The sequence below is a fragment of the Cryptotermes secundus genome, unplaced genomic scaffold (assembly GCF_002891405.2).
Source record: "Cryptotermes secundus unplaced genomic scaffold, Csec_1.0 scaffold548, whole genome shotgun sequence".
Lineage (NCBI taxonomy): Eukaryota > Metazoa > Arthropoda > Insecta > Blattodea > Kalotermitidae > Cryptotermes > Cryptotermes secundus.
Genome location: NW_019732380.1, coordinates 1429172 through 1442356, shown reverse-complemented (window position 1 = coordinate 1442356; position 13185 = coordinate 1429172). Strand labels below are relative to the sequence as shown.

The 13185-nt window shown below is 34.1% G+C and overlaps 1 protein-coding gene and 1 long non-coding RNA gene across 3 annotated transcripts in view; one reads left to right on the top strand and one right to left on the bottom strand.

Annotated features, from left to right (window-relative positions):
• LOC111867606 (regulating synaptic membrane exocytosis protein 1) overlaps positions 1-13185 on the bottom strand; it is a 395538-nt gene that overhangs the window by 44447 nt on the left and 337906 nt on the right. For both annotated transcript variants that reach the window (XM_033752742.1, XM_033752743.1), the window contains exon 18: positions 12426-12484. In XM_033752742.1, coding sequence (XP_033608633.1) covers positions 12426-12484 — 59 coding nt within the window. The remainder of the gene's footprint in view (positions 1-12425; positions 12485-13185) is intronic.
• LOC117282566 overlaps positions 1-13185 on the top strand; it is a 189889-nt gene that overhangs the window by 49829 nt on the left and 126875 nt on the right. The gene's annotated exons all lie outside the window — the stretch shown is intronic.

Sequence of the window (13185 nt, the reverse complement as noted above, 5' to 3'; positions counted from 1 at the left end):
CCGCTGTTGACTCGCGTTGCATAGCTACCAGGATGCTGGGACTCGGCTAACTTCGGCTGGCGGGGGGGGGAGGTACGTCATCCATAGCTCAACATGTCACAATATTTCTCTTCCTTAATGTTGTCTTCTAATGATGTGACGTAACCTCAAAGATGTTTTAGACAAACATTAACACATATATTACCGTGCTATAACAATATCTTTGCCGTGATATCAAATAAGGGGTAACATTACTGATACAAGCAAGAACAACATTGAATGGGTTAGAATGTTTTGGAGGGAGATGTTGAGGCAGCTTATGGAAGAGTTATCGGGACTGGCACATTTGATATAAAAATCGGTAAAAATAATAAACACCTAACAGATATATACCGAAACATGCATAACAGAAACTTATTCTAAATAAAATTCACAAAGAAGTGACCGCACAATCAGACGTAGGTTTATGAAATACTATAACACGATACAAATTCACCGCGTGATTGAGAATATTTGAATAACTACAATTCGAATTTGGATAAAATTAAACAAATAAATCTATTGGAAACACATTCTGGAAGTCTGTTGTAATACAAGAAGTAAAATACACAACTTTCTGAATGCTTACAGCAAAACAGGATATGTAAATCATTGTCAGTATTGTTGTATTTGGAAGTGTCATCATACAAATTATTCATCTGCTTCTACACACACTTCAAGTCCATGACTGTTGTATCTTGCACTAACGTAATGCAAGTTATTGTCCCGCGTTTGTACCTTCAGAAGTCCAAAGCCGATCTGTATCTTAATATTTAGAAATACTAAATAATGCATAAATAATAATAAACAAAGAGATAAATCAAATTATGAAATTAATACACAAATTAAAAGAATACAGAAGTCGAAAATAGTGCCAGATGGGACAGTGGAGAATTCTACTGGGAGGGAAATTGACTTCAAAGATAACCCTGACAGAATAAGACAAAGATAGTTCACGAGAGAAAGCATATTTTATTTAACACGTGTTATTTTTTTTACATCACAAAAATAGATAGCTCAGTTTTCATAAGAAGACTATACGTATATGATCCACTAACGGGATGTAGAAGAGTTAAACACTGATTGTATTGTTACACCCAATAGTATTAATAACAGTTTGATATGGACATCCGAAAACAGGCGTTGAGATTTTCTACATCATTCTACAAATATTCATTTCCCAACAATAGAAATTAAGCGATGGCAGTAGAATTTAATATATCACTAAATGTAAAAATGGGTGAAGATGCAATGCCAACTTTAACATACAATTCAATTAATAAAGCAGAAATAATTTTAAATATGAGTTACGACAAGAATAATTCCAAAATAACGTTTGTACGCACAATCGTTGGTTCAGGGAAATACTTCAAAGGCTACGTGTAGATTAGATTCGTAATCATATGTGAACGAATTTTTTATTTCTTTTTATGGTCACCGCTATGTACACTTCAGATCTCCGAGAAGAATTGTGGCAGTTTTGTATAAAACTACTCGAAAGAGGATATTTTAATTCCCTTATTTGCGAACTCCTGAAACAATGTGAGCTGCATAGATATAGAATAATTTTAATATTTTCGCTTACAGTTTTGGAAGTTAAGTCCCTCTAAGCAGCAACAGTAATTACTAGAGCTCTGCATTACTTTCTCAGAAAACAAGAACTGTTAAAAGATATGTTTATTGTAAAATCTACAATACTCTTATTCTCTGTTATTAGAGGAACTGTAATTTCACTTGGGAAGCTTATAGGATGAATTTATAACAAAATGTATTGTTCGGGTGTTTTCTTTTATAAATACCGAGTCAAAATAAATACCGAACAAAACTGCTGCAGGTAATAAAATAATAAAGATATTAACCAAAAATATTGTATTTATTCGAGCTCGTTATTTTAAAATGAGACTACAGAATATAATTATACGCGAACAAATCTGTTGAAATATTGACTACTCATTCAGAAATATTAACCCGTCAATCGGATTAAATCAACTAAATATTTATTAAAAATTGTTTTGGCGTATTACATCTCACACCACTTTTCCTTGACACCTACACAGTATTTCACAACACGGCACCCGGAAATATGTTGTTTGGAATAATAAAATTTCTAACATAAGATAACAAACTCAGTACTTCTCCGACATTTTATCGTTATATATGCTACGTTTTTATTATAATTTCCCTTGAAAATATATGTTATAACATTTCGAATTGTTATTTAAACGAGGTGGAGAACTGTGACTATGTAAGTTTAGCGAAATACGTGTATATTGTGGTAATATGCGTAAACTGAAGTATGTGAATTGCAACCTACGTCTTCAAACTCCCTTATTTATTCTCTTTGGAATACTCACAATTTAAAGTTTATTTTATATAATATTCCAAAGCAGCATGTGCCTTAATAGATATTTTGAAAACAAGGACGTGTCTCGCTATATGATATCAGTTTGCATATGATTAGGTTAGCGTTCCATCTCGTTACTTGATATTTCTGTGACCAATTCTTGGATATGATATGTTAAGTAATAATTTTAATTCTGTGCGCCTCGAAATATCATAAAAATTATATGAAATATTTATCCTTAGATAAAAATGATAAAGATATGTTTCATATAACATCGCACATCAGAAATATAACCATAATAACAGTTGTAGTTACTTTTTAGTAAAAAGATTACGAAAAAATAATATTCAAAGTGCAATTTCTATATGTAACACAACAATCCCCTTAAAATGGCAGACCGAGTTATATGTAAAGTGCGCCGATACATTTTTTTTCTTGATATATGCTTTTTGACAAATGAATTTTACTTCTGGCATTAATGCATCGTAAGAAGTACATGATATCAAAACTTAAACTATACTGTCCCATCTGACAACATTTGACACATGGATACCATAGCAAGTAACAAATCCTAGTAATCTTCTATACAATTAGAATTTGTTTCATATTTCGTACTGTCTTCATTAATTACTTTGGGTCTGTAATAATTAATGATGTAAGTTACATATGTTTACCTACCTTATAATAGCCTACATAAACACAATACACAACTATTTCTTCTGACATTTATCAGAATATGAGTAACAACGAAACCCCAGCTGTATGTGTCTCATGCTAAAGTGATAGTGTATGCATACATACTACACATACGTGCTAAATTATTTTATATGCACACACACTTATGGGTATCATATTTTTCAAGGTGTTTCAAAAGCATAGACATTACTTTGCAGATATATTGTTTACGTGTCGTCGCATCGCTGAAAGGTTGTAATGCTTCGAGATAAGAAATACAAATTATATGAAAAGTCTCCTCAGTTTATAGAATCTTCAAATAGAACAGACAATACAAAGAGTTCTAAACATTTCGGCGAAAAGTAGATTGGTCAGCTTCTGATAAAAGCACAGTAATAATAGGTTTAGTAGTTAACTGTGACGGTCTATTGGGGTAATGGGCTAGTTGATAATAGTGTACTAACATTTCCCTGCTCTTTGTATTTTTAATTTACCTAAGGTTAATATGCTTTATTTCGCTACTTTTGTGACAGAATTCCTATGAAATATTTTTAGAGTACAGTGACTTATGTATCCAGATAAGAAACTTCAGGAAATTATGAACATTTACCATGTTACATAATGAAACAAAATATTTGGTTCCTATTTAAAGTACAGTATGTTACAAATTTAAATGGAACGGTTTAATTTATATAATTGTACATACTAAAATATATAATGTAGTCATAATAATACTAGATCAATGGATTATTAATACCGACTAAAAAGAACAGTAAATCTAGTAATGTACATACCATAATGAGAATCCGGAAATATATATGTATTAATGTATATAATTATGGTCTTACTACATAACGATATTATATGAGATGTTCTCTACAAACACGTGTAAATGGAGTAACTTAATGTGAACATTATATAAACTGAACAACAGATAAATTAAAATTAAATTGTAGAGGTGTATTCCGGACTCCCAAGACTGATGCACCATGTATGCATTTTTTTTTTTGAGAATTTTTCTACTGGCGTTTCTTAACGTGATGCTGTATAAGTATCTCCAAAAGTCATACTGTTAAAATATAAGTGACAGTTGTCAGTTTCATTTAATTTGGCAGCATAAATACACGTATATATCCATATTGGAGTAAATATATCCAATTTCCTCACTCACCATATTTCGTGGTACAGCATTCTAAATTCGCCACAAAATTAGGCACATGTTCCAAATGTACTTAGACAATCTTTTGATAGAGCCCATCTGTCGAAAACTGTTAGAATGAACTGGAAAACACGCCTTGTTACGTGAAGAATTTAGAGTTGTGACCATGAAATAAGTTTTCTCAGTAAATTGTGTATGTCAGCCTAAAGCTCCACGTATATTATTAATACGCAGAAGAAAAGCGCACAATTAATTGTGTAGAGGTACATAAACACTACAATTAGTGTCCGTAGAACGCCATTATATTATATTCAAAGTGTCACTATAGAAAATTATTTTCTAAAAATGTAACTAATAACTTATTATAAAATGTTAAAATGGATTAAATACAATGTGATGTTTCAAAGCCTACAACACACTACAGTAAGACATAACCTACAAATCATAAATTATAAAATCCCTATAACAGAACAATATTTTACTATACCGTTACTGTGATCTTTAATCACCATTTCCGATAACTGAAAAGAATAACATTCTATGAATCTTGCTGTATCCAAGAACTACGTTTGATTGTACGGAAGCATTCCATGTAAGTTTCCTTTGTCTATAAGGTTACACACGCTTAAACAACAAACATGAATAGATGCAACATGAAAATAACTTACGTTTGTTATCACAGAAAATTTTCACACTTACACACACACGTGCACAAACACACACCCATACAAACACAAGCAGGGATATATGCGTGTAGTATTTATAATAATGTGTTATATTAGATACGAACACATTCGGTCTGCTTTTTCTATTTTGTTACTTTATATTGTTTTGAGAACACGTTATTTCTGAAAGGCAACATTAAAACAGGAATATGGAGCCTTATAGGGAAGAGAAAAAGAAATTTTAGGCCCATCAGTACACTCAACACCTTGATAAATAATTTCAGGGAGGACCCATAAAGCTACGCACGTATGTATCAAAAAATAGTTTCATACCGATATGATCTCATTTCGTAACTGCTATGTACTACGTACGATATTCACTTCAGAAATATTTAGTACAATTCATGTTTCATCTATAGCGGACATTATAAAATGGTTTTAGCTACTCTAACGATAAATAATCACCATAATTTTTTTTTACTATACATTCAAATTAGGAGTGAATTTTTGGGAGTATATCATTCTACAACATTATTGTCTCTTTCTAAGATGTCTACATTTGCTTTATGTATGTTGGCAGCTAAAATACGATACGTAAACACATATATTTGTATGCAGTTGAAAGTAAATTCTCTATACTGAATAAATATCTATGAGATATAACAATTATTATACTTTATGAGCCCAGATATTTACACAGCATTAATTTTTATATATTAGTACGATCGTAATATTAATTCTGCACGACGAACAATTCAGACAATGAATTACGACCCATCAAAGGCTCCTTTGAATGATGATAATGACTTCAAGAATGTCCAGACAATAAGCATATTGTCATAATATGATGGATATTATTAAGGAATAAACATGTAAAGTAAAAAGAAGTAAAGCTATCCTTGTACCAGGCCGTGGAGGGTCCCACATTATCTAGACAATCGGCTCAAAGATGGCGGTAAGGTTGCCAGCCTTACGCGCCGGCCGCGCTTTACACCCCAGGAAAATTATTTAACTAATTCCTGGTACTCATTTCTGTTAGAAGTTGAGTCGACTCCAGGGCCATAGTGCGGCTGGAAGGATTAGGTCAATTGAGAAAAATCCGATGACCTCATCGGGACTTGAACCCGCGACCTTCCGGCTTGTAGCATAGCCCCTCAACTAACTACGCTACCGCGTGCCCTTCAAGGAATAAACATGAACAAATAAAAATCAGGGGGTAGAGATCTTATTAAACAATATCATTAATATACATATATGTATTCGGCCTTCGGGAATTCGTCATTATAATACTGAGATTAGAAAACCGAGATTAACGGCCGTAGGAATCCGTTGCGCTGACCACGCGACACCCTCTATCCGCAAAAGTTGGTACTAACTTCGCCGACAAGCAGCGATCGTTGTGTCGGTATAGTTCGCTTGCGGACTAAAAGCCACGGAGTTCAATACTGAGATTCCGCCAGCGTTTCGGCAAGCACGTCACTTGACATCATGATCAATGTCTTGGGAGGGATTATGAAGATCTCACACAGATGTCGTACTTGTCGGTCTATCGGAATTGAAGCCGTGATTGGACGAACTGAGGAATGTGGTGCTCTCCAGTAGGGGGCGATCATGAGGTCGGTCAAGGAAGATGGCAATTTTAATACTTGTCGAAACGCTGGGAAACCTTCAGCATTCTACGCGGCCTATTCCCGATAGCAGAAATCATATATTAGACTAATATTAATGTACAGCCACAAAAGCCTGCGGTATTAGAATATACTCGTATTTACGCAAGGATAATACACCCAAGAAAAATGCTGGGAGATAAGTAACAGAAGTAGACCCAACTATTTCATATTAAACACATTTATCAGCATGTCTCATTGAAATCTAACAGGATGCTTTCGGTGTGCTTGAAACTTTTTTAACATTAGTGGAAAAAGTTAAAATCACTGTTAATTTTGTCGTTAGGCGTATTTTTACGAATATTAGGAGCCAATATAAAGACATTTATTACTAACAACAAACCTTGACCTACAGTGCATAACCATACGGGTCCTGTAATATGTAGTTAAATCTGTTCTAATTATAAATTTGAGAATAAATGGTCCTAGAAAATAGAATTTTGCATTAGAATATATACAAGGTTAAGGTACACAGGCATCCGACTGAAGCTGGGGTTGGTGTCAGTGCGATTGATATATAACAGAGTGATAATAGGAAGACGTATGTTAGCACAGTATAGAAGAAATCATGAGACATTGATAAGGAGATAGAATTTCGGACAAGTTTCGGACGACCATGCACCCCTTTGTCACAAAACCAACACATTTAAGTGTGTATTATGAAATCACTTTGGTCCTGTGGATATATCTTTCGTGATCTGTACATGGGTGTATTATATAGTGATTTGTATATACACAAAATCTCAAACAAAATCATGAACAGAAAATTTAATAATTAATACCTATAATTTTTTGTATATTTGTGCTTTGAATCACTCGTCAGCACCATGAAATTGGTAAAAATAGACACTTCTCACTAATGCTTGCGTGGTTTTTTAAATAACTGATTTCAAAGAGTGGCACTTCTCAATGAAATCGTGCATGTTTTGTTGATAGTCAATACCATGATTCGGGCGCCGATAGATACAAAATATTGAGTCAGAAAATAAGTGGGTTACCGAAAAGACATTTCCTGTGTCATAAAATGTAATAATTTTATTCTTATATAAATAGATTATATAATGGTTTTATGCTTGCACAATGCAATGTGTAACTGTCCATAATCTTTAAATGTGGATGACAAATTTTGCTGTTATCTCTTTACGCTCATTTACTTTTTCTTCGCCGACAAGCGGCGGTTGCTCGGTCGGTACAGTTCGCTTGCGGACTAAAACCACGGGGAATTTTTGTGGCACCAGAATTTAGAAATGTAACTGATTCCGAAGCCAACGTTAGGTACAAAGTAATAAGAACGATGTTGCCAAGTATTGTTGAAATTATAAGATTGTTAAACTGTAAATATATCTAACTTAAGCATTTTCTCAGAAGTCATTAAAATTAATATGCTCATTACTTATTATATTTTACGCCAAAATAAATCTTGTGCTAATTACAGGAATATTGGCTTCGTTATTATAGTTAGAAAATAATTAAATACCAAACTTGTATATAGGATTTCTATCAAGCAGTCCTTAAATTATGAAATATTCGAAAGTTTCTTGCTTTTAAGCTATGGACCTTCAAGTAGGTACAAAATTAAAATTATTAAAGAAACTGTTGGCTTGTAAATAAGTTAGACTTGAAAGGATTCTGACGATGGTGTATATTATACTTCTTTTGGCTTGTTTTGGACTTCATCCATCGTCTGGTATGTAAAAGACAAAAGACCACGACGTTTCGGAGACTAGATCTGTCTCCATCTTCAGGTGGGTGGGGAAGGATAAACCTACTCAGTTTGGCCCGTTAGAAAGAGCTAGTCTCAATCACTGGACAAACCCCGGTCTGTAGAAAACAACCTATGAATACCCGACATAGGTCGGATTGTTTTCTGCAGAAGTATTGTAAACAGGTCTCTGATAGTCTTAACACACTTACCATTTCATGAACAGCAACAAATATATCAATTTTACATAATAGCTAGGGGCGTGTCTGAGTTGCTGCGATATCAACAGGAAGATGCATAAGAATGTTTATTACTTCTACTCACTCACTCATGGAGTTGAGCCCTTCTTCAGAAGCCGCCAATTGTGCAGCTATTCAAGAACTTCCCAGCATTTTATCGAAACCGAAGTTTCATTACCGTGTTCACAAGAGCCCTCCACTGCTCCCTATCCTGAACCAGATAAATCCAGTCCATACCAACCCATCCTATCTCTCTAAGATCCATTTTAATATTGTCCACTTACCTACGTCTTGGTCTTCCCAGTGGCTTCTTTCCTTCTGGCTCTCCCACCAATATTCTATATGTATTTCTCTACCCCCATTCGTGCTACATGCCCTGCTCATCTCATCCTCCTTGAATTGATCGTCCTAATTATACTCGGAGAAGAGTACAAGTTATGAAGCGCCTCATTATGCAGTTTTCTCCAGCCTCCTGTCACTTCATCTCTCTTCGGCCCAAATATTCTCCTCAACACCCTGTTCTCAAACATCCTCAGTTTATGTTCCTCCCTTAGAGACCAAGTTTCACACTTACTTCTAATAAATAAGTAAACCTATTACTTTTAAAATATATATATCTTCAAGAGAAAGATACAGATGTAATAGGGTGAAATTAATACTTTTCTCCAGTGTATGTTAAGTTTAAATAATAATAATATAATTTTTTGACACATTAGTCTACTGAAATTTTTCTTTATATTTGCTGTGATTTATTTCGCCGAGAACATAAACTTCTGCTAGACGTGACATAAGAATAAAGTTATTAATAGGACCTTCTTGAATGTCAATCCACATGCATATGAAGAAGTTTCTTTCCCTTCTGCTATTGCTGACGCTTTATACAACGTTCTAATGCATTAGCTTTTTGTTGAAGTAACAAGTCCTAATTTTTTATGTTTTTCTTCAGAGAAAGGGTGGACAATTTGATTATTTTTGGGTTCGAACGTTGTATTTCGGAGTGATAGGGGGGAGCGGGGCGAAAAGAAACGAAAAAAGAATTGTTATGTTCAGAAACCCAGTAATTCTGTCAAAAAATCTTTTTCAAAAGTTGTCAATTATTCTCATTGACACCAAACACTTTCTAGTTGTCTTAAAAAGACATTATGGTAATTATTTAGTCATTTATTCGGATAGACTTTTCCTAAAATGTGGCTGGTATTCTGAAAGTATACACATATTAAACTAATCTGGAGTGAACCGTACTTGACTCTATATGCCCATTCCTACGTAGCTTATATTCGCAAATAGTAGGTTCATGTACTAAGGACTCAAAAATTTGATGCTTTATCGAAATATACATATTTATTCATTTAATTATATTTCATGATCAAAGAACTGTTTTCGTAATATATAAGAAAAATTAAAACTAATTAGGTGACCGTATTATTAATATTATTTGAATATCACCGTTGGTCCCTAGTTTGTCTGCCCCTGTGTTAGGGCATTGTGGTTTTGAAACTAGGGCTTGCACTAAAACAGGTAACAGCCAGGTCTGTTCAGACTACACAAATAAATATACAGTACATGAAGTGAGACTTCGCCAATATAATCATTAAACCCATTTGGAAGGGGTTTGTTAACTTGGTTCATACTTCGCTCCGTAAGAACAGGCACATAATGTGAATAATTAAGACGGAAATTTCTAGAATGATCTAGGTGTACCGTTGCTTTACTTTACATCGCTGTTTTACTTATTATGTTACTGGAAACCTTAGGTTGCGCCAACGTTGCTCAAATTCTAAAATGTTTGAGTCTGCTGTCAGATAATAGCTGTAAGCTGTAGCTATCCGTATTGATATGATCACGGTGAAACAGAAATAAATCTGAATGAATGCAAGCCATGTGGTACGTCAAACCTGCGGAATATCAGTTTATGGACTGACACATGTAGTGTAGAACGCCGATTATTCGAATTAATTTTTTTTTACATTCGTTTAGTGGGGGGTGGAGTCCAACTGGGTTCACTCGGCACGGCGGCCACTGATTGGCCAATTGTAGCCTGCCCCGGGTGATTATTATAATGGAAAATTTGGTGGAATGAAGATTGACAGGGGAAACCGAAGTACTCGGAGAAAACCCGCCCCAGTGCCACTTTGTCCACTACAAATCCCACTTGACCATACCCGGAACCGAACCCGGGCCGCCGCAGTGGGAAGCTAGCGACTAACCGCTTGAGCTATGGCGCGGCCTCTTCTTATTCCCTTACTTTCAGTAAAGAAATTTTACATGATATCTGCATCTAATTTGATAACTGAACGCACTTGTCAGTTGCTTTCCCCTCTATATCCCCAAATTATATTGACAGATATGAAACCTAATCTGCTTAAATCACGTCGATTATGAAAACAATATACATTCAAGGTAAAACTGCTGCTGTTTGAAACTACAGCAATTCAGAGCACCTTACCCAGATACACACTGCTTTAAACACACTCAGCACACATTCTTCAATATAAAAATATCCAAACAATTCTCTATCTCCACAGAAATAAAAATAATTTTTGTACAAGCTTTGCTTCGTGCACAAACTTTCTCATTCATTGCGACAGTCTTGATGGATGAATGGTTACTTTATAATTGAATTAATTTATTGGTGGGTACAGATACCACAAAATATCATGAGATATATATGTACATATTCTATGGAAGTTTCACGCGTATCTACAAATAGAGGACATGGAATATCAGGACCTTATTAATATACTTTTAATTGTAAAATCGTTTGACAAATAGTAAAATTTCCTTTTCTTACATTTATATTCATTCTATGTAAAATTTAATTTTAGCGATATTAAAACCTGTGATGTTATATAATTTTCAAATTATTTTTATATTTTATTTTAATTTATTGTAGTTTTGATTGAATGATTTCCTTTGGCAGCTGAGAATTTTTCAGAAATGTAAGCTTATACATAGTCAAACTTTTATTGTATGAATAAAGTTTCATTATAAAAATCTTCGTTTATTTTATTTTTCTCAATATTGGTATTATATATTTAAGCATCTGTCTTCATAATACTGCATTTTATACAAAAAGGTATATACGTTGTACCTGACAATGTACCAGAATGTTCGAATGGTGTTATGTTTATTTAACTTACTGTGTTCGGGGAATGGTTATGAATTTCTCTGCTTATTATATCGTTATTAACGTAATTACGAGAAATTTTCTAAATTGGACTATTGGAACTGACTTTTAATAGAATATAATTGCGGTAGTAAAGTTCTAAATGTACTGTATATGCAGTAAATTGATATTTGGTCTTGCCTACAATGTAAATATAAAAGTTTTATGTAGGAATCTAGTAATTTTTTCCATTTATTGATAGCAAAAATGATTCAATGTAATCATATTTAAGTTAAATTAATACATAATCTGCTTAGATATAATTTGTAAGTAAAATGTAATGTGATATATGCAGTACGCAACTGTAGAATCAAATTACATAAAACATAACTTTTCGAATTCCAAAAGAAGAATTATATTTACAATATAAAAACCAAATTTTAATTAATTCAAACAACAATTTCTTACATTATTGTATGTAATAAATGAGTTGCGAAACAAATTTCACACCGGTTTTACGAAACGTTACAATTAAAAATGATGTTGGTACTTTGTACTTTGAAGAAATATCTTGTGGACTCTACACATTTTCTTTTACTTCACTCTTACCCTCAGTAACTGTGGAATATTCTAAGGAGCGGATTATGAGATCATTAGAGTTACCAATTCACAGCTAAGCATATTTTTGAAATTATATGTTCACATTTAACTCTGTGCTTTCTTATTAATATTTGAAGCAAAGCTTGTCTTTGTATAAAGAACAAACAAATATACAAGCATAAACAACGAATGTGACAGGCACATTGAATAATAATGGTAAATTTGTTGTTGGTTTAATATGTATTTATACCGGTGTTTTGGGTAATTTCCGTCGTGTTGGTGAAGTAGGCGTCTTCTCTTGTTCGGATTCTGTAAGAAAAGAAATATTTCATACATTAGAGAAATGAAACAATATTTTCACGGGCTATACATAAATTACAATTGGGTAAACAAGGGATGTAAAGATTCCTAACTGTCTCCCACAACAAGTAAAGGTAAAAGGTAAAGTTGTCCATGTAAAAAGGCAAAGAAAAAAGGTAAACCTATCCCTGTAACAGGCCGTGGAAGCCCATAGGGCTGTGAGACGTCGAGGCTCCNAGGAATATTCCTGGTACTCATTTCTGCTAGAGGCTGAGTCGACCCCAGGGCCATAGCGCGGCTAGAAGAGTTAGGTAAATTGGAAAAATATTCACATCATCAGGATTTGAAGCCGCGACCTTTTAACTACGTTACCGCTTGTCCTCAAAGTTATATATGTGCTTAACTAATTTGGCACTAGCTAGATGTGAGTAATCAGCTTCACGCCTCGGTCGCCTTACCCCCGGTGATAGAGCCCCCTGTACCCCTTGGATAGGAGTGTGGGTGGACCTCAGCAGGTCTGGACAACGTGGAGAAGAGAAAATTATTGACCCCACCTGGACTCGAACTCCGACCCCTCAGTCTTCCAGCCCGTGGGCAGTCACTATACCGACTACGCTATCCCGGCTCCTTCCTTGAATCCATATATTTTAAAAATGTTTCAATCTTTTATTCTTAAGCGTTTGCTTCAGTTTACAACGACAAAATTGGAC